The sequence below is a fragment of the Montipora foliosa genome, chromosome 3 (assembly GCF_036669935.1).
Source record: "Montipora foliosa isolate CH-2021 chromosome 3, ASM3666993v2, whole genome shotgun sequence".
NCBI lineage: Eukaryota > Metazoa > Cnidaria > Anthozoa > Scleractinia > Acroporidae > Montipora > Montipora foliosa.
In genome coordinates this window covers 1,098,101-1,119,467 of record NC_090871.1, presented here as the reverse complement: position 1 = coordinate 1,119,467, position 21,367 = coordinate 1,098,101, and the positions used below count along the sequence as shown (strand labels likewise).

Here is a 21,367-nt window from a genome sequence, read left to right as displayed (position 1 = left end):
GTTCTCACAGAAGGCTGATGAAACTGATGAAAGTGGTAACAGCTACAGCGTCGCCATCCCGTAAAATGATGATGATGATGTGTTCACTTGTCATATTCTTCACTATCTGATGGACGACAGAGGAGAGACTCGTAAGAGGCTCATTTTTAGCAGAGCGCAAAGTTCTAATGAGGTTGAATTAGTGGCACAACAATTTATAGTTGCGTGGGATGCTACAAACGGATCATGTTTAAGAGCTTGATCGAGTTTGGTTTTAATCGCGGGGTTGCCGCAGCGAGCAGCAACACTATTCGAGACCGTGTGGGGCATTCAAGAAGAAAAAGATCCCGCGCCCGGGTCAGAGCTTTAAAAGCAGAATCACTCGCCGCTCTACCACCAACTGAACAAGCCTATCGGTTGAGACTAGAATTGAAATGATGCAAAAGCCTGAGGCCAAAAGGTCACATTCACATTACTGCAAAGAAACTCAACACCAAGAAACTAAAGAATATTTTATCACGACAAACTATTTTCTGGGAAGAAAAAATATCACACAGCAGTATGAAGGTGCAAATCTGAAGTCTCAGCACAAAAACAATTGCTAAATGAAATCTTACATGAACCGTCTAAAAAGAGGCGTTCACTCAAACAAGTATTCAAGAGAGCAAAATTATGACGAAAGCAAAAGAAACCAGACCACGTAAAAGGGAGTCGTATAAGCCTGTCAACCCCAATTAAAACGCTATTAGCTGAGTTGCTATGGCAAATCAATAAATGCGCCATCTTTGAAAAACGAGAGAAAAATACACTAAAACACGCGATTTGAATGACACGTCTTTGTGGGATGCCTATTGCAGACCACGTTCAGCAATGGCTCGAGTGTCGTAGTGGTCAGATATGGAATTAAATGATGCTCGTACTTGTCACGAAGCTCTCGGCTTGATAAATACGGCATACATGAGGTTATCTTTTTTTATTTTCGCTCGAAAGGTAATTGGAAAAGCTCACACAGACCTACCCACGTACATACTACTTGCCTTCTTCTAATTACTGCCTTCTCACACTGAATTCGCAGAAAAAAGTAGTCCCGTATTTTGGTCCGGAGCAAGATTTCCAAAAATTTGAAACCGCGAATGGAAGTGACAAAAATTGGTCATTTTAGTGAATGACGTTGTCGTACAGTTGACATACTTTTGTTTAACGTTTTTACCTTTTATTGATAAGCACCTTAATGCTTTTGGATAGAGCGCTTTAGAAATTGTCCTTACTATAATTATTATTTTTCTAATTACATCCCCCTTGGTTTGCCCTGGGGTCGACACCATAGGTAAGCGAATACCTGAGCAACACGTGCTATAGACTGGAGTACTCAATGTACGCCAAGCTTTGTAGCATTTATTAAGACCCGTTTCTTAACGATTGAGCGTTAACCAGAGAAGAAAAAAAGCTAAACTGAGCGTCATCTCGGCCATTATTTGCGTCGAACCTCAAAATCGATTCGTCTTCCTTTTTTTAAAGCAACTTCAGAACGCAGAACATACAAAACGCGATTGGAGGAATAAAAGAGGACTTCATTAAATTTACTTGGGAGAAAAAAAGTTAGAGAAAATAAAGGGCCCACTGATTCTGTAAACCGGTTCAAAGTCCAGGGCCCGGTTGTTCAAAAGCCGATTAGCGCTAATCCCAGATTAAAAATTAACCAAGGAGTTTATTTCTCTACTCCCAAATGCTGTTCAACGCTGATATTCGGCAAAACTTTACATTAAAAGAAGTCAATCTTGAGAAACAAAAATAAGCAAAAGAAACTTTTACCAAAAAGTTGAAAACGTGAAACAAAAATTTATGCTAATCCTGGATTAAGTTAATCGGCTTTTGAACAACCGGGCCAAGGAAAACGCTTCGGGCCTTGAACCAACTAAAAGGTTGCCTACGTTTTTGTCCCGTTTGAATGAATTTAGTGGTGGTTGCGAAAAGATTCTACCCGTCTCGGGATCATTTTGGAGTAATTTAAAGTTATCAAGAATGATACTTTTGACTGCGTGATTATGAATCTTTCCGCAACCTGCACTAATTTCATTTAAACGCGACAAAAACGTAGGCAACTTTTTAGTTAGAAGCGCACTCAAAACTAACGAGCAACCCGGCAAAACTTATATTGTGAAGACAAATTAAAAGGGAAAACACCTCGCTTCCGGTTGCCGTCCGCGTCTCAAAAACGCGCATGCTTAAATTTCCCGCCAGAAAAACGCGGGTTGCCAAATGCAACGTTGCCACGCGATCTCCCGCCAAGGAAAATTGCCCAACACTTCCGTCCTCAGAGGCCATCCTGCCTCTCCACCTCCACCACGACAGTAAAGAGCTTTAGATTCTAAGACGAGAACGACTACGAATACTACGAGTTCGAGATTTTCTCATAGAACAACAGTGAGCGCGCGCAAATCGGCGTCACTTGGCGTGACACCATCGTCATTCTAGTAATTCATTTTAGTACGAGGTTTTGCAAAATGTCGTCGTGTCAAAACAAGTCACAACACGGTAGCCGTTTGGGCATTCTTCGATCAGGAAAAAGGCCCAGGCGTTACCAGCAATGAAACAATTGAGCACCCTCTACTGCTAACAAAGAATAAGATTAATCGTAAGTGTAAAAAGGGGTAGTCAAAACTCGTACTCGTTCTCGTCCTAGAATCTAAAGGTCCCTAGTCTGTACGAGCGTACACTGACGTCACCACCAAGACTTCTCGCATGGATAGATTTCCCAAAAACTTTTACTTTTTTCATAAAGTGCGAGAATCACTTCAATCTTGCAAGCAACTATTTAAAAAAGCCATTAGATGTATTCGCTTTCGGATTTTGACGTATTTCATTCATTTGTGGCAGCCAAAACTCCGCTTTAATTCAAGTAGTTTCATTTCCCGTGCGCCTGATTATCTCAGACAATGTCTAAATAATCTCGTTTTCTCGTTCTGTACTGTAAGTAACGGATCCTCGTTTTCCCCCGTTGATATATGACGCGCGATAAATTAACGGGAAAAAAATGCGGTCCGTAATTTTCAGTAGGGATAAGAGGTATATATGATGACCGGGGACGTAAAATGCAAGGTTATGATTATGGGGAATACCTCCCAGCCAATAAAAATTAGAAGATAACTGGGACTGATTTCTATTGTTTCACTGTAGCGGATCTTTCACCTTCGACTGGTCATCAATCGGATTACAAAAGCAATGTTAATAAAAGATATTTTAATGTCATTTCTTTAAACTGTACAATGTACGTGATAACTCGAATTCGTTAGCTTGGTTGCTAGCTTTGGTCATTTTATTTTTTTGCTTGAGTTAAAAACAACCTCACCAAAGAGCGTGAACAATCAAAGATGTTGTTCATCCCTTCCGTATAAAAGGAAAACAGCAACTAAAATCCTCTGGTATAAACGAAGCATGATTTCGTCGATTTCATCTGCAAGGAAAAACAAGACAGAAGTAAGCAGAATAGAAACTGATCTCCGCTGAATGTCGCCAATTCCTGACCTTTATCAAGTGGGGTTGAAAACGAGCGACAAAATAAATATAAAAAAAAACGACGAAAGACTAGCGGGAGGACACGAGGGTGTGCAATGACTGCCTTCAAATCAAATGTGTAAAAGTACATGCGAATTCTTAACATAGAGATATTAGTTGGACGAGCGAATAATGAGCGAATAATCTGCCACAAAATAACAACGCTGACAACGCTTTCTACCAACTTGACGAAATCGTTCATGCGCTGGTATCAAAAAGGTAAAGTAAAGGTAAAGTCACTTTATTTAACCTCGGTAGTTCTTTCAGCTACGAGGCTGGTATCAATGGAAGCCGACGGTGCGCCCTTTACCCCCCTCCCTCTGTCAGTGCTCCGTTTTACGGGGATTTAAAGCTGTAGCTACACGCATCAGAGGAAAGTCGAAACAGACGTTGAAGTCACCGAGGATCGAACAGGGGAGCTCTCGCTCCGAAAGCAGCGCACTAGCCAACTGAGCCACGACTGCTCCTCCAAACCCGCTGATTACTGGCACCGTGTCGTCTACTTTTTCACTTGAATGGCAAATGCTTCATGACTGGTAAAAAGCAAGAATATCTAAAACATGGCAGTACAACTGCAAAGTACCGAAACGTTCAACAGAGAATTGGATCACTTCAAACTATAGACGCTGAAGAAAGCTAATGCATCGAAAACTAGACCGCAAGGAGATTTCGTCCTTGGGGAAAGTCGGTTTTATTGGCTGAATTCGATTGTACCCAGGGACCCAATTGTCGTACACATATAAAAAAGCGATCGAGAAACAGGAGCTACGCGAACACATGGAACACTGTAAAGCATAAAATAAACTCCACCTTGACAGTCCAGCACAGCATGATGAGTTTCACGTCTTACGTTTTCTGTCCCGCTTACCGTCCCTTTCGTAAGAAGAGGAACTAGAAGACCTTCGTTTTCGACGATGTTTCTTCTCTGAATGTCTTGACGGTTTATGCCGACTCGAAGTTCTGCTGTCAGAATCACTATCCGATTCACTGACACTTTTTCGTTTCTTCTTGCTGCTGCTGCTGCTGCTATGCTTCCGCGGTGATCTGCTCCTGGAGCGGCTCCTTTTTCCATGATGACGACGATGCCTCCTCCGTTGCTTCGGTGAGGAGCTCTCGCTTCTCTCTTTTCGTCTCCGTTTTTTTCGCCGGCTTTTGTTGTGAGCCGATACAGAACTCGAGCTCTCGCTGACGGAAGATGACCGACTTCTATGTCTTTCCTTTCTTCTGCGCTTCTCGCTGGAATCGCGCTGCTTCGATCGCTGTTTCTCGTCGCTTTCTTCCTCCTCGCTTTCTTGTTCTGCTTGGCTGTGTTTGTATTCTCTGTCTGCATGGCTACGGGATCGGCTTCTCCTTGTTTGTTGTTTGTCGTCTCTACCGGCGCTTAAGTGCTCCCTGTCTTCCTGATCCGCATTTTGCTTTTCATGTCCTGCTTCTTGTTCAGAGTCACTCTCGCTCTCTGAACCGTAGCCCCCCAAACCTACCAAAATAGTTAAATAATTTTTAACAAGTCATGCAACTACTGATGTTTTATCAAATGAAGCTATGATCCTCGCAGTTATGAACGCAATTTTAGCACTTGCGTAGAGAAGCCTGATTCTTATGCACAGTTCAATATATGATTCATTTCATACAGGACATATATCATTTCGTTCGTTGATTCACTCATCACGGGCTTCATAGCTCAGTTGGTTAGAGCATCGCATCGCTATCGCGAGGTCAAGGGTTCAAGCCCCGTTGAAGTCCTGAAATTTTCAGGCTTCTCTATGCAGTTGCTAAAATTGCGTTCATAACTGCGAGGATCATAGCCTCACTTAATTTCATATCCGCATTTCAATATATGATTGATTTCGTGTATCATTTCGTTTAGAGCGGTTTTCAATTGAGTGTCGAGCCTAATTAGCGAATTACTTTGGTTTATGATTACTTCACTCGGTGACTGGTTCAAAGTTCTCGCGCCACTTTTTCAACCAATGACAAGTGAGACCAAAACCAATCTTGGCTCGCGCGTGCATATTTTCCCGCACTTTGCGTCGGCTACGTGTAATTACTTCGAGTTTTGATTGTGTTTTACGACACTCGATTGAAACTCGCTCTATTAATGTTTTAACGGGCAAAAGTACAACTGAAAATTCAGAGTCAGGCAGGATGGCTCGAACCTACGACCTCAGTCACAACGCTCTACGGGAAGCTTGGTCGTTTATCTATTTTGATGACAATTTTCTCGAAACCTAAAATTAGGCCTGCTTAGATTAACCCTGCTACCTTCTGTGACAGGTTAATGTGTCAATGTTTTAATAATGTAAACAAAACTTCATTAGTTCTGTCAGACTTCGCGGTTACGTGGTTATTTCAAGGAAGGGACCTTCAAGAACAGTTCATGTGAAGGTGGACCACGCGGTCATGGAGCGAGAGATAAAAACCTTCGCAGCAACGCAAAATAAATTTCACATACAGTAGTTATCATGGGGCTCAGGGATTTGCTCTTTTGGAGCATAGTAAACTTTAATGAAAACTCTACACCAACCTAGTTTTCAACAGTAGCAATCCATTTCTTTTAGAGCGGTTTTCAATCGAGCGTCGAAAGCAACTAGCGAATTGCTTTGCTTTTGCTTTACTTCACTCAGTGATTGGTTCAAAGTACTCGCGCCATTTTTTCAACCAATCAGAAGTGAAACCAAACCCAATCGTGGCCCGCGCGTGCACATTTTCCCGCGCTTTGTGTCGGCTACGTGTAATTACTTCGAGTTTCGATTGGTTTACTGGATTGTCTCCGTCCTTTTTGATTGGCCAAAATAATTACTTTGGTTTTGGTTTTGCGACACTCGATTGAAACTCGCTCTAACTAGGTTTACGACTCGAAGAAAAAAAAAAAACAGGTATGGTCAGGAAACCAACACTAAAATGTTGTGTTGACTTGGGTTAATGCCGATGCTGAAACAGTGCCTTTCACACCGTAAAGATAGTGCCTCCCACATTTTGCTGAAATTACAAAAAAAGGACAAGTTTCCTATTTACGTCATTACTAAAAATGTGTACATTTACCTAAATACCCTCCTTTTCCACGAAGAGCATCCAGGCCACCAGAATGCTGTAGCTGCCGTGCTGGACCTACAATGAGCCACAAGAGATTTGCCTTAGAAAATAACAACCCAAGATGTTTAGCAAACAATAAAGAATACCACGACAAGGAAAGTACCTCTAAGCGCTTCATTATAAGTCTCCTGAGCAATTTTTTTCAACTCTTCATTAGTTACCGTTAAAAGAACTTCCGTCAGCAGTTTGCGGATATTCAGCATCTAAAACGATAACAACAAAATGACCAAATCAACAATGATGGAGCAATGAGAACAATGTTAGCCGGGCTTTACCCGGAATATTAATATTTTGGTTTTGCCAAACGCAATGGTAAGGGAAAATTAAATGAGGTTAACTTTTATTTAAGGTAAGTTAAAGTCGAGACCTTGTTGGCCAGCCGAGTTCATTTGTTCATTCGCCCCTTAGGGTTTACAGGGCGGGGGAATTCCCTTCGCAACAAGCAAATAGATATATTTTTAAAACCTCTTGTAGCAGATCGAGATAAAAACTGAAAAGGCTCTTTAGTTTTGTATTTTACTTTTTTGTGTTATCACGTGCAAAACGATGGAACAGAGCAACAACAACAACAACTATTAAGAATCCCAACTGGCCGGAGGCAAACCACTTGGCTATTTTCAAGTGCAGCCGAGAGGTTGAACCAGGGACTACAAGGATCAAATTGGCAACGAGTGATCAGAACGGGTCTCGACCCCGTGATCACCAGATCTCAAGGCTAGCCTCTTCATTACCCAGGAATATGTACAGACACAAAACAGCCCACTTTGAAAGTTACCCATCGGCTCTTGGATACCAAGAGTACTTTACTAAGATCTACATTCTCCGGATATTTTTAAACGGCGCAAAAATATCCTGTATTAGTAAGCATCACCGATTGGAAACCCGAGTATCTAGAGATGCGCAGAAGGTATGCGCAATAACGATAGTAGGCACCGTCCTTAACCTTTCTTCTTCCAAAGAATGACACTTGCGGATTTTAACTGTGTAACCATTTTACTCGCCAATGGGGGCAGCTTAAGGAGTGAAAGGATTAACAACATCTTCTACGTCCACTCGACGTCCCTTTTAACCCCGGCTGAACGTTATAAGAACATGTCCCAACATTGTTATAACAATGCTTCTAACAACGTTGGATACGCATGTAACATTGTTGGAAACACGTCACTTTAGTCACCCCGCCATTTTGGATTGCTCATGGTTCTCTGATTGGAGACTGGGCCCTTTACTCTGATTGGGCCCTTAACTCTGATTGGTCCTTGCAATACAACAGGCCTAGGGTTGCCAGTCATCTGTAACAAAATAATTCCCTGACTTCTCCCTGACCTGTAAACAATTTTCACTGACTTTTAATTAGGTGAATAATTAACAATTATTCTTTGAAATCGAGGTGAATACTTCCATTTCACCGACATTGAAAAGAATAATTGCTTTACTATATAATCACGAAGTGATCTCCACAACAATTGCAGAAAAAAACCATCCAAAGTCGATTTAATTGGCATCTCAATTCATGCGTGGAAAACCTGCAAGCGGCACAAAGCATGCGCGAAAGTGTTTACACAAGCTTCAAACATGGCAAATCTAACTCTTTTCACGGGATTTGTGAGCAAAATCTTGTGAACTGTTTACCAAAAATAAAATTCCCTGACTTTTCACTGACTTTGACAATATTTTAAGAATTTCCCTGACTTTTTCCTGACCTTGAAAATTTTTTGTTTTGCCCTGATTTTTCTCTGACAGTGACAACCCTGTACAACATTAGGGAGTTTAAGAAACCACGATGGCTACGGCGACGAAAACATCACTTCAACTATTAGTGTGAGCTGTCCTACAAACTGTTAAGTGTTTCACGATGTTTCCATCTTGGTTATGTTGTACAATATGGGCGAAGAATGAGAAAGATGCATCTAAGCCAGTCGCTCGTCATTTTAATCTCCCTACGCACTCCAAAAAACACATGGCTATCTGCGGCCTTTCCCTACATCTAGGTACGACGGAAAGCCGCAAGAATCTAGAACAAAAATTCATCCTCCAAATCGGCACCCTTAATCCTCACGGTATTAACGAACGCTTTTCATTTAACTAATATATTCCTATTTTTCACGTTGCCATGTTACCATCAATAGCGTAGCTCCTACTCTACTATAAAAACTACACGTAACCCATAACTCCTCGATTCGCTCTGACGAAGGGCTAACGCTCGAAACGTCAGCTTTTGGAATCTCTGTACGGTGGCCAATTTACATTACCAACTCCGTTGATAAAACCAAATTTTTGTGTACTACTTCCCCACCGACGCAGCACCACAGTTTCTTTAGAAACTATCCCCTTCATTCATATGCTATAACCAGACTGGTACGTACGCATTTGAAGGAAAGATAGAGAAGGAAAGATTCACTGCTGTTTGCCCATGTTGTCGTCAAAACCTGAAAATGGTCATTCTACGTTGTTGTTTTGACGAGTAAGGGAGAGAAATGTACAAAAATGCATGCTGCACATTCAGCACAACCATTTTTCCCTCTTCTAACCAATAATATTACTGCTTTTTGGCGTTGTCGTTGCCGTATCGGTAGCCGATAGAAGATAAAAGTGTGGTGCAATACACTGTAGCTGTCAAGAGTTTGTTTGATAAGAGTCTCAACAAATACCAGAGTAAAAAATTTAAAAAGCAGCAAAATTCATCACTGCCTACACTTACAAATTCTTGCTGCTTTTCCTCTTCAGTCTTCACCTCCTCTTCCTCATCTGAAGACTGTGCCTTCCTGTTTTCTTCCAGTGCTTTCCTTGGGCGACGCTCTTTATCAGAGAAACTTTTATTCTCCACTTCATGATCACTTTCTTCACCTGCTGGCTGATGGTGGCTTACCTTTTCAGCCTCACTTTCCTGAGAGAAGAATGAAGTCAACAAACAGCAGAGAATCATCATCATCATCATCACTTCTCATTCTGTAAAATGAATACTAGCAAATACCTCACTGATAAATCTAAATGGCACCTACATGTACACTACGCCCCAGTTGTTCGAAGGGTGGAGAACGCTCTCCACTGGATAAATCACTATCCACTGCAAATTTCAGTGCACAAGAGAGGCTGGATGAACACAATTGGTTTTGCTAGTGTTTATCCGCTGGATAGTGATTTATCTGCTGGATAGCCTTATCCACCTTTTGAACAACCAGGGCCTAAACAATATACAGAATGCAATAAAAAAGAAGGTAAAAATTAATGACTCTTTACACACCCTTGGCTCCTCTCCAAACATTATTGATGTTCATATTCCTAAAAATTTGACTGTATCCGGTAATTTGATGAATTTAATGAAAAGTTAATATGGAAACTGGTTGTAGATTCTATGCTGGTTATTTCCATGTGAATTCAGTTTCTTTGGAACTTTTTAAAATTAATAATAATAGTTAGCTTGGTCATAAAAAGGAATGCTTTGTGCAAAACATCAGGGCTAACCACTGTACCTACATAATGTACATATATGATCTTGTTTTATTTGAAGAAACAGAAGTGCCTTTTTGAGCTTTCTACCTTTAGTAAACAAAAATTTCTAGTGTCTATTTCATATTTGTGCCAGTGAGTACCTTCAACATTAATTTTAGAGTTGGACAAATCTTTCTTCGTTTCAACTGGAATTGCTTACATTTGTCTTGAAGTCTTTTGTCGTTCATTTTGAAGTATTTCGTCCCCTGCATTCGTTATGCCCAAGACAACATTATTATGTTAATTTTGAATAAATTACTTAGCTGGAACTTGGCTCTAAATCTTTCACCCATGTAAAAGTCGAGGGCGATTTTTGAAGCTTCTTTTGAGGCCATAAGAGGTCGACTTATACACGGGTAAATATGGTAATAACAGCAAAATAATAGCAATTACTGCTATTTAAATACCGGTAATTTATTTATTTCAATAAATAATAATATTAACATTCAATATTTTAATAATAATATTATTTCAAGAATAGAGGAAGTGTGAACCATGGGAATATTTTCCTACTTTCCCAAGAAATTTGCTTTAAATAAGTATAGGAAATCGTGTGAACGTGAGTGCATTTTGTGACTTATCACCAGGAGTGTTGTTTTGAAAGTTCTCATGAGTGAAATTTGAGAACTTTCAAAACATAACAAGTGACCATAAATCATGAAATGCATGAGCAAGTGCATACGATTTTTTGTTCACTGTATATTCTACAAAATCACTCCATCCCTTTGTTTCCATAGCAACTTCCGTATTGCACTCCATAACCCATTTGTGCATTCATCCTTGACCAATCACAAACGCGATATTTTGTTGAGTATATAATAATAATGATGGTTAGTCTGATGAAGTGTACATTTCACAATACATGTATTATAGATTCAGATGGGCCTTTTAACAGAAATACATGTATTAAATTTATCTAAAACAATTAATAATACATAAATTGGATGAATGACAATAATAATAATCAGGTGAAGCTATGATCCTCACAGTTATAAACGCAATTTTTGCAATTTGCGTAGAGAAGCCTGAAAAATTCAGGACTTTAACGGGGTTTCAACCCGTGACTTTGCGCTACCGGTTCAACGCTCTAACCAACTGAGCTATGAAGCCACTGATGTTGGCAACTAGTCATTTGTGGGTTCTAATGTTCCTGTGATGAATGAATCAACAATTAAATTATATCTGAAATGGATCACATATGAACTGTGGATATGAAATCAAGTGAAGCTATGATCCTCGCAGTTATGAACGCAATTTTTGCTATTGCGTAGAGAAGCCTGAAAAATTCAGGACTTCAACGGGGTTTGAACCAGTTAACTCAAGCTACAGGTGCAACGCTCTAACCAACTGAGCTATGCAGCCACTGACGTTGGGAGCTGGTTCTAATGTTCCCATGAGGAATGAATCAACGACGAAGTGATATATGAAATGGATCATGTATGAACTGTGGAGATGAAATCAAGTGAAGCTATGATCCTCGCAGTTATGAACACAATGTTTGCAATTGCGTAGAGAAGCCTGAAAATTTCAGGACTTCAACCGGGTTTGAACCCATGACCTTGAACCCCAATTGCAAAAATTGCGTTCATAACTGCGAGGATTCACTTGATTTCATATCCACAGTTCATATATGATCCATTTCATATAATCATTTCATTGTTGATTCATTCCTCACAGGAACATTACATCCACAAATGACAACTCCCAACGTCAGTGGCTTCATAGCTCAGTTGGTTAGAACGTCGCACCAGTATCGCGAGGTGACGGGTTCAAATGCCATGAATCCTGAATTTTTCAGGCTTCTCTACACAATTGCAAAAATTGCATTCATAACTGCAAGGATCACAGCTTCACTTGATTTTATATCTGCAGTTAATATATGATCCATTTTATATATCATTTCATCGTTAATAATAATAATAATAATAATAATAATAATAATAATAATAATAATAATAATAATAATAATAATAATAATAATAATAATAATACAGAAGTTATATTGTGTCTAAATCCTAGAGTCCAGAAGGGCTTTACAAACACAACTAATATTTACATTTATTATATACCACATTTACACATGTAAGTCGACCACCAATTTCAAGATTGACAGAATTGTTCCTAAATGTGAACGACATATTCTCAAGAATTCTTTTGCAGTTGAAGTGTACAAAAAATAAACTAATCCAAATGCAGTGTATTAGCTCTTGTAACATGAGATGCAAGGACACGATTTCAGTTTACATTCCTCTGAACATTAGGCATAGAAAGGAGATTTGGTAGATGAAAAGATCACCAAAGAGTTTGATAAATCGCCCGCTATCTTGGAAATCTTTTGCCCTACTACAAAATGCATGATCTACAAACTTACAGATATGACTACAGTGTAAGAGGCATTAAGCCACTTACATTTTATTACTCCACATTTTCCTGTTGACAATGAAATGCCTAGCCGAGCTCATCAAACACAAATACAATCGGAACTTGTTTTGCAAAGTCAGTTTTTATGCAAATTTTTATCGGCAATTGTTAAGCTAATGATCTGATAGTCTAGTGCTACCAAACCAGCCATATCTGTATGACTCGAGTATACATGTAAGTCGAGGGCAATTATTTGGGATGATTTTTAGGTCATAAAAAGATGACTTATACACGAGTCAATACATGTACAGTAGTTAATATTTATAATTATGATTGAATAAAATGAAATAAGTAGACAAAGAGATAAAAGGAGAGTTAATAAATGCAGTAAGAAGTTAATTAAGAGCTTGCTGAAACAGAAAAGTCTTGCTGAAAAACTTATAAGGATGATGACTGTCTAGAATCTAAGGGCAATGCATTCCATGGCCCAAGAGCACAGAAAGAAAAGGATCAAAGTCCATATGTCTCAAGTCGGTAGTTTGGCACATTCAGAAGAAGCTTATTTGATGAGCAGAGTGCCCTAGCAGGCTTATATGAAGTGAGCATGTCAGTAACAATACACTGTATTTAGGTGCCACATTATTGAGAGCTTCAAAAGTGAGAAGAAGAACTTTACAGGTTATGCACTGTTTTACAGGTAACCAGTCAAGCTTTTAGAGAATAGGCGTAATATGATAATACTTTCTGGTTCGTGTAACAAGGCGGGCAGCTGGATTTTGCACACATCGCAAGTTTTCTGGTAGGCCAAAGGGCAGAAAATTACAATAATATTATCAAATTTGGAAGTAATGAAAGCATGAACTAAGGTTTCTGTATCGTTCTGCGATAGACAGTGTCTTATTTTGGCTATTTTATGTAAGTGAAAGAAAGCTATTTTGCAGGTAGTTTCAACATGTTTAACTAGATTGAGAGATTACACCTATGTTCCTGGTAGATATCTTAGCTGCAATTCGGGTGTCAGCCACTATTAGTTCATCAATTCGTGCGCACGGATGGTGATAAGCAAATGACACTTTAACAAACTTGCACCATTCTTCACAATACTCAGGAATAACATACCTCATCAGATTCATTGCTCTTTGGAGAGTGCACTGGAGAATCTACTTTGCCATGATCATAACCAGCTATGGTAGATGAAGATCCTGACAAATTCAGCTTTGCTTTCTTCTGCTCTCCTTCTTCTGTCTGACCTTCCTTTTTCTGTTTAGTTTTCTCCAACTTTTCAAGGCCTTCCCTTATCCACATTGGTAGAGCTTTCTTTTTCACATCTAAAAGAAATACAATGTACAGAAGCGATCAACATGTTTCAACAGTTCTTGGGAAAGTACTAATTTTCATGACTAAGTATTTTTGGATAATAATAATAATATTACAATGCTTCACTTTCCCACAATGATACTTCAAAATCGTTTTTTAAAAAAAAGACAAAACATTCCCAGGTTAGTGTCAATTTGGTGTAAAAAACTCACATAACCCACATGGATGAACCTGCAGTATCAAAAAAACTTCAGCAGATTTGCAGCACATGTGCATCATTGTTAATATTTAATTACAGTAAAATAATGTAAAACCCATGCGTAACTGAATAATGATTGAGCTGCCAACATACTTAAAACCAAATCGAATTCTTCAAATGAAACCACCAAAAGCATTTTATTCACATACCTAACCAATTTTCTGAGAACAATATAATAATGATTTCTCGATATTTTTTAGTGCATGTGAATATTTTCACCACCACTACAAAAAAACAACAACAGTCTATATAAATGCATGAAACAAAAGAAGAAACTTACCATTCAGTCCACTTAAATCAGGTACAGAATCAACTGGATGATGACTTTTAGGTTTACCATGTTCATGCGTGACCCTATGATGTCGTTCCATTTCGTAAGGCTGCTGATGATAATAATGGCTATCGAACTGAGGTTGATAATCATAAACCTGTGCCCCTGGAACAAGTGGCCCCTGGTGACCATAATCAAGGCTGTGATGACCGTGCCCATAATCAATGGGTTGAGGAGCAACATGGCTGTACTGCTGTGGGGGTGGTCTACTGAAGCCATGGTTATGATCAAATGTCTGCATCCCAGGAAGTGCAGGTGGCCGTTGGTGATTGTAATCCTGTGTGATGGTAGCTTGTCTTTCTCTGTCTTCGTGTTGCTCATCCTGACCAGGATTTTTGTTGACCTTGGTTCCCGCTGTCCGAGTTTGCTCAGCTTCATCATCCATGGCAACTGTTTCAATGTTGTCACTCAAATGGTTGCTGTCTTCATCTTGCCAACCAGGAATTGGTGGCTCACCAGAATCACCTGGTGGTAAAGGTGGTGGGGGCACATCCACATCTGGGTTAAACGGTTGACTCTCAACACCAACTGGTGGTTGCTGTCCTAAGCTGACTTGCACATCAGGTTGGTAGCTTCCATATGCTGGTTGTTGATGCAGTTGAGGATGGTGCACCTGTGACTGTGGTTGTTGCTGGTAATACTGTGCCATCTGTTCCTGAGCCATTCGCTGCTGTGCCCATAATGCTGCCTTGGCTGCCCAGTCTTGGCTTGCATCTGCAATAATTTTACCAAAACAAACAACATCTTTTTTTACTCCATAACAATATTATTCTTCACTAAGATTATTCTTAGTTACATCTTGCAACATTGTAACAAGATTAGCTGTTATGGTATATTTGGTAAAAATCATATGCAGCAGGTTACACATGGGAACATGTAGGATTAAAAGAAGAATTCTTTCATTCTAGGTATAAAGCATTCATTACAATATTTCACAAAGAACTGCAAAGATACTATAGTTGTGCACAGAAGTTTGGTCCAAGAATTGAACTCTATTTATGGAGAAACACTTCATAGACTTTCAAAATCACCACTACGCCTCCCTAATATAATGTAACCTAACTAAATTCGAGAACAGTAAAGTCAGTTTTGATATGCATTTCTTCCTCACAGTCAGTTTAAAGGCCCAAGAAGGCCATAAATTGAAGTAAAGAAATAAGGTGCCATGATGAAAAACTGTGCAGATCACACAACAACTACAAAGATAGTATCTTTCTGTGATTGAAAGTAACAAGCAAGCACAAGATGAAAGCAACCACTATTGAATAATTGTTACTTATTATAAGGCCTGCTAAACTACCCAACTTCCAAGGACCCTACCGTACATGTATATGTACATAACATGATACATAACATCCAGACATTGAGAGCTGATCATTTGTGGGTTCTACTGTTCCCATGATGAAACATTAAGCAAATGCCAAAATTGTGTTCGTAACTGACAGGATCACACATGTAGCTTCAGTTGATTTCATACCCGCAGTTCAATGCATATACATGTATGATTCATTTCATATAATTATCATTTTGTTCATTGATTCATTCATCACTGGAACATTTGAACCCACCAATGACCAGCTCCCACTGAACATCAGCATCTTCATAGCTCAGTTGGTTAGAGCATCACACCAGCATCAACAGGTTACAGGTTCAAACCCTGTTCAAGTCCTGAATTTCTCAGGCTTCTCTACGCAATTGCTGAAAATTTTGCATTTATAACTGAGAGGATCATAGCTTCACTTGATGGTGAATTTTCTCACAATTACAATTAAAAACCTTACTTCAATATTAATTTAACCTTGGACGAAATGCCGGAAAACATAAAATTTCAAATTTTCCTGTGTTTTCACAAACTTTTACTTTGAAAACTCCAAAGTGAACTTACACATACTATTAATCAGAACAGTGGAAACAATCATATTTTAAATGGTAGATTTTCTCTTTACTTACGACATAAATTCCTCATTACACTCTTTTTTCTTTCCAGCTTAGCATAAAACAAGAAAACTGGTGACTGGTAAGAAGCCACTGGTTTTTGGTAGTTCATCCCAATCAAATCCCACCCCCCTTCCCGGCCAAACCCAGGCATTTGCCTTTCTTTTGTGCCCGGGGAGTGGGGAAATTGACCTTTGCCTGCGTGGGGAGGGGAACATTGAACTGGAAGTGTCAAGTTTCAAAGGATTTTCTTTTCGGGCGCTGAAGTCGCTAACAGCTATAAAACATGTGTTTGGATGCAATGGAAGAGTTTACAGGAAGAGATGTAGCATTTGTGAGTGATTGGCATACAAAAAGGGTCTTCAAAAGGTCATTATTAAAGATAGCAGGAGCTGACGACAATTCCTCTTTAGTAGGGTATGACAGACAAATCCAACGATAGGGAAGGGCATTTGAACACCATTTTGGCCCAAGGGGGCGGGCATTTGAACGATCCAATCTTCAAAAGTTTTTTTTTGGGGGGGGGGGGGGGGGAATGTCGAAGTTTTGAGTTGATCGGCACATAAGTATATCAGTGGGCACAAAACGTGTGCTTTTGTATTAGGTGTATAAACTACATGTACTTCTCCTGACATCTGTGTATTTTTTTTGTAAGGCTTAATGGCTAGCCCAGTAATAAACAATGGCAATGCTTACCTGCAGGCTGAGTTTGATACTGGTAGTTGTAAGACATTGGCCACCATTGCTGGGCATTCGCAGAAGGCTGCTGGTGTCCGCCGCCTGCCCACATCCTCAAAACTAGACAGCCTAGCTCGCTATGGAGGCATTCAAAATCATTTCTGACGTTCAAAACCCCCAAGAAATCTCCACACAAAAATATCAATGTAGCTATATTTAATACTGACCGCAACATTCACAATATCATACAATTGCAAATTAGCAGCAAACATGTGCTTTCAATGATAATTTCTAACTTTTCTCTCTAATTTACGTCTGTTTTGTAAATGCCATCCGGACATTATAAGTTTTGTTGCCAAGGTTGCGATGGAAGCGACATGCACCAAGGTATTCTTACATCTTTAAAGTTTATGAACTAATGCAAGATGTTTCTGTATTTTTCCGCGACAACATATTAAAATCTGCAAGCTACATGAACAACGCGCGCGTTGAAAGAGGTGGATTTGTTTGCAAGTCTGCCTGCCTCGTTTCAGTACAAATTCTACGAGTCCATTGAATGTCTCTTACAATAAAACATTTTCGTGCTTTTAAACTACACAAAGAAGAACGTCAAATCGGGCAAGTAATCCACACAATTTCTCAAAGTAGAGTCCAAATGCAAAAGCACACTCCGATAAACTTCGGTCTCGATCGCCATCTGTGAAGTCCAGATCGCCTTACAGAGCAATCATCCCTACCTGTATCGATAGATCCAACAAAAATAAAGTCCTTCACCTTTTCTCTTCCAACGAATAACGAATAAACACAGAGATAATGCAAAAAAACTCCAGAGAACAGAGCTCCACCACAAGCAACAGTAACTGTTAGAGGGGGGGTCATATGATTGAAAGCTTCATTCGCCTTCATTTGAGAGGCCCTGGGTTAGGGAGCACTTATTTCGTCCCCAGGTTTTCATCAACGTGGCGCACCGCCGTTGGATTTGCTTCCAAATTTCGGGAACAGCAAGCTAGTTGTTTTTTCCTGCATGACTGAGTTGTTCCTGTTTACAGTGTTAACGCTGTTCCTTTGTATACACAATCGCGCTGGAAGTGTACAGCTCTAGCTACCTCCTATGTATAAAAATGTTGTTGTCTGCTTCTAACAGCCAGCGCGACATTTCAGATGAGTAATTCACCGCGTCGCTAGTGTATTCAACAGTCGCTACTGTGACAACGCAAAGATCCGGAGCGACAGTTTCAAAGCAAGTTTTACCGAGCAAAACAAAACTGACAACAATGATAACTCTGATAACAACTGATATCAATGATAACAGTGATAGCCCCTCAAAAATTGGCTTATAGCAAACGAACGCTGCTTTTTTCCATCTAAAGCAACAGCGTTTTAAAATAAGTTGAATTTTTTTGTTTGACAAACACTTTGGGGATAACCACGGGCCAGGAGCAAATGACCTTTTTTCAGTCTCTTTTCTGCTCAAATTAAAGGTTAGGGGAGATACAAAAAACGACAATTTTTTTACTTCGTTGCCCGTCGACTTGGTCCTTCTATTGTCCCCGTTAATCTTAGCATTTGACTTGTCTTAATGATGACGTATAAATGGCGTTATAATATCTCGTTCTTATGTGCAATATAGCTTAGTGGAACCTTCGTTGTTTGGTGGGAAATGGCATGGCCAGCGCACTGCATTTGATATTTGACAACTTGGCCATTCACCGAAGTGGAGGTGGCTAGTTCTAAGGCAAGTGATGGATATTTACCGAGCCGCGAAGCGGCGGGGTAAATATCGACCACTAGACACGGACACTGAGGTGAATAGTTGTTTTAGCATATACTAAAACAGTGAGAAAATATAGCATAAAAAGATTATTTTAACTAATTTATTGCTGCAACGATTACAACTTTTAGCTATTTTTTCGACTGCAAATCCCGCACTTGTTGCTGGGGGATGAATAGTTCTTAAATATTCGTAGTTTGAGTAGCCAATCAGATAGAGCTTTTTTTTATTCAACGCTATCCACAGTTTTGTACATACTAAATACTTATATCTATATCGCAAGTAGTTTAAGTTTAATAAAGCTTCTTACCAATTGCAAAAGAAAATATAAATACAAAAGTACAATAGGTAAAGGAAAGCAATAGGGGGAAACTGAATTGCTTCTGTTTTTCAGCGTTTTGCAGTGGTGATTTGAAATCTTGACGGCGGATGTCGGTCATTTTGACACTCAGTAAACGTAGGGGGAAAATTATTGTCTTGCCATCATTGTTTTGAATCAATGCTTACATGTAATTCAAGCAAAGATTTCAGAATAATTTACATTTATTTTTCAAGCGTTTAGAGCTAACCAAGAATCAAATATGATCATTTGGAAGATTTACAAAGGTAACCCGCAAAAACTGTTACTATTTGAAATTTGAAAATGCAACGTAGTTTATTGGATTTTGTTTTATTCGTCAAAATCACCGATTTATCTGAGGAATTTTAATAAGACAACTTAAACTGCAATCTCCACGTTAAATTATACATCAATACTGAGTCTGCAAATTTAATGGATACTCGATGGAAAATTGTCGTCTTTGTTGAATCAGTAGTTCCTGGGGGAGCGCATTTGGATGTGAATATCTTACTCTATTCGGTACGTTTTGTAAGCGTGCTCTTAGGTATCTTTATCTTAGTAGTTTTATTCCAATTACAGATGTTTTGCACGTTAGAGATAATTCACAATAGGAAAAGATCACTAAAGATCTCGGCTATTGTTTACACGACTCAGTGCTTCCATTGTGGAGAGGAAGGATGCCCGGGGAAGGATGCTTCGGAACGGTTCATAATTACATTTTTCCACATGTTCGACCTGAACGCTACAAGCAAATGCCTATTTAATGTTTTTAAATCGTACATTTTTTCTTAGTTTCTAGATCTTAGTTACTCAGACTAGTACTGCTACTGACAAGAACAATAAACGGATCAAAGCATGGCGGAGAGGCCAGCAAAAATTAAGAGGGCGAAGAAATAAAACTGCGAGACATGAGGAAATTGGACTTTTTAATCACGAGACTCAAACCTTTTGTCCCAAAAAACCAAAAAGTTCTCTACCCCGAATAGGTCGGTTAAATTCATGTACTGAATAAAATCATCAGTCGCTTTCGAAAAGTTACTCTGTCATGGCTCCAGATAGCGAACGTTTCAAATTAATTCCACTGCGCACAAAGATCAGGGGCACCCAACGTCAATTTTCGGAGAATATCAGTTCGGAAGACGATTTGAGATCTAGAATTTTCGGAACATTTTTTGCAAAATTTCTTGCTTGCCTGCCTATCCTAGGATTTTCGAACATCTAAAACATGGTATAATTGCCCATTTTGAACGGATTTTTTACCCCAAAAAGGTCAACTAGAATTTCTGGGAGCCTTTTTTCTGGCTGAAATTTTCGAAAAGGTACGTAAGTTTTGATCGCTATAATTTTCGGATCACTAGACCTTCAGCTAGGGCATCCGAAAAGATGAAAAATTTTTAAGGGATAAAAATATGCCTATATCTACCGTTTAATAATAAAATACTGAAAGATTTTGCCAGAACCAAACAGCCCAGTCAAGGGGCGTTTCTATGTGATCACTTGCTTTGCTAAATTAAGTAAGAAGCATGAAAGAGTCATTTATTTTTTTCCCAGTCTTGGTGTCCACTAAACAGAAACTACTGACCGATCGTGATGTTGGCTTTTCAGTTCATTTGCGCTGCTGGATTATACGGACTTCGAGGAAACTTGAGTATATTTATTCAGTGATCCTCCGAAATAGTATTTGAAGCCGTCCAAGCTTTTGCTTGTTAGATATAAAAGCACAAAAATTATCTTATTTCAACTTGCCTCTCTCTTTTTAGAGGTTATGCTTGACATCTGTGGATAACAGGCAAAAACTGAATAAGCAAAAGTAAAACAAGTTCCTTTGATTTTCGGCAAACGAAATTTCACCCGGACTTTACGTACGTTTTGCCGTTGACCTAACCCTAAATCTCTCTTATCGCTCCAGTTGCGGCGACGTGGAAAGACCAATTTGCAATGGAGGGTTAGGATATCGCTCGAGGGAGCGTTCACTACTCAGGAAATGAAAATGATCAAATTACTAATGCAATATGCTCAAACAAAACTGAGGAATATTTTGATAATAGGGGTACAGCGCGCAGTGAAATGCTGGTGTAATTAAGTGAATGAACTGATAATCTCAGTCATTTTTCCGAGTTCACTTCTGGAATTTCCCGGCTTGAGAGTGAAAACGTATTTTGTGATTAGCACACGGAAATATATTGAACTCGGTTACATCTTAAGATCTAATATTTCACAGGATTTTAGACAGGTAATTTTTCGTAAAAAATATTGAGG

At 39.3% G+C, this 21,367-nt stretch overlaps 1 protein-coding gene across 3 annotated transcripts; it reads right to left on the bottom strand.

Annotated features, from left to right (window-relative positions):
* Positions 1 to 3,202: 3,202 nt before the first annotated feature.
* LOC137996409 (arginine/serine-rich protein PNISR-like) lies at positions 3,203 to 17,890 on the bottom strand. 3 transcript variants are annotated; one of them, XM_068841790.1, is made up of 9 exons: positions 17,772 to 17,890; positions 17,016 to 17,134; positions 14,334 to 15,098; positions 13,597 to 13,805; positions 9,326 to 9,511; positions 6,731 to 6,830; positions 6,577 to 6,642; positions 4,345 to 5,011; positions 3,203 to 3,433 (listed from the first exon to the last, which is right to left on the bottom strand). In XM_068841790.1, the coding sequence occupies exons 2-8, from the start codon at positions 17,107 to 17,109 to the stop codon at positions 4,374 to 4,376; spliced, it is 2,058 nt and encodes a 685-aa protein (XP_068697891.1). In that variant the 5' UTR covers positions 17,110 to 17,134; positions 17,772 to 17,890; the 3' UTR covers positions 3,203 to 3,433; positions 4,345 to 4,373. The 3 variants fall into 3 exon arrangements, with proteins under 3 accessions (XP_068697891.1, XP_068697890.1, XP_068697888.1); XM_068841789.1 differs by having other exon boundaries at positions 17,735 to 17,854; XM_068841787.1 differs by lacking the exon at positions 17,772 to 17,890 and having other exon boundaries at positions 17,016 to 17,365.
* Positions 17,891 to 21,367: the final 3,477 nt, after the last annotated feature.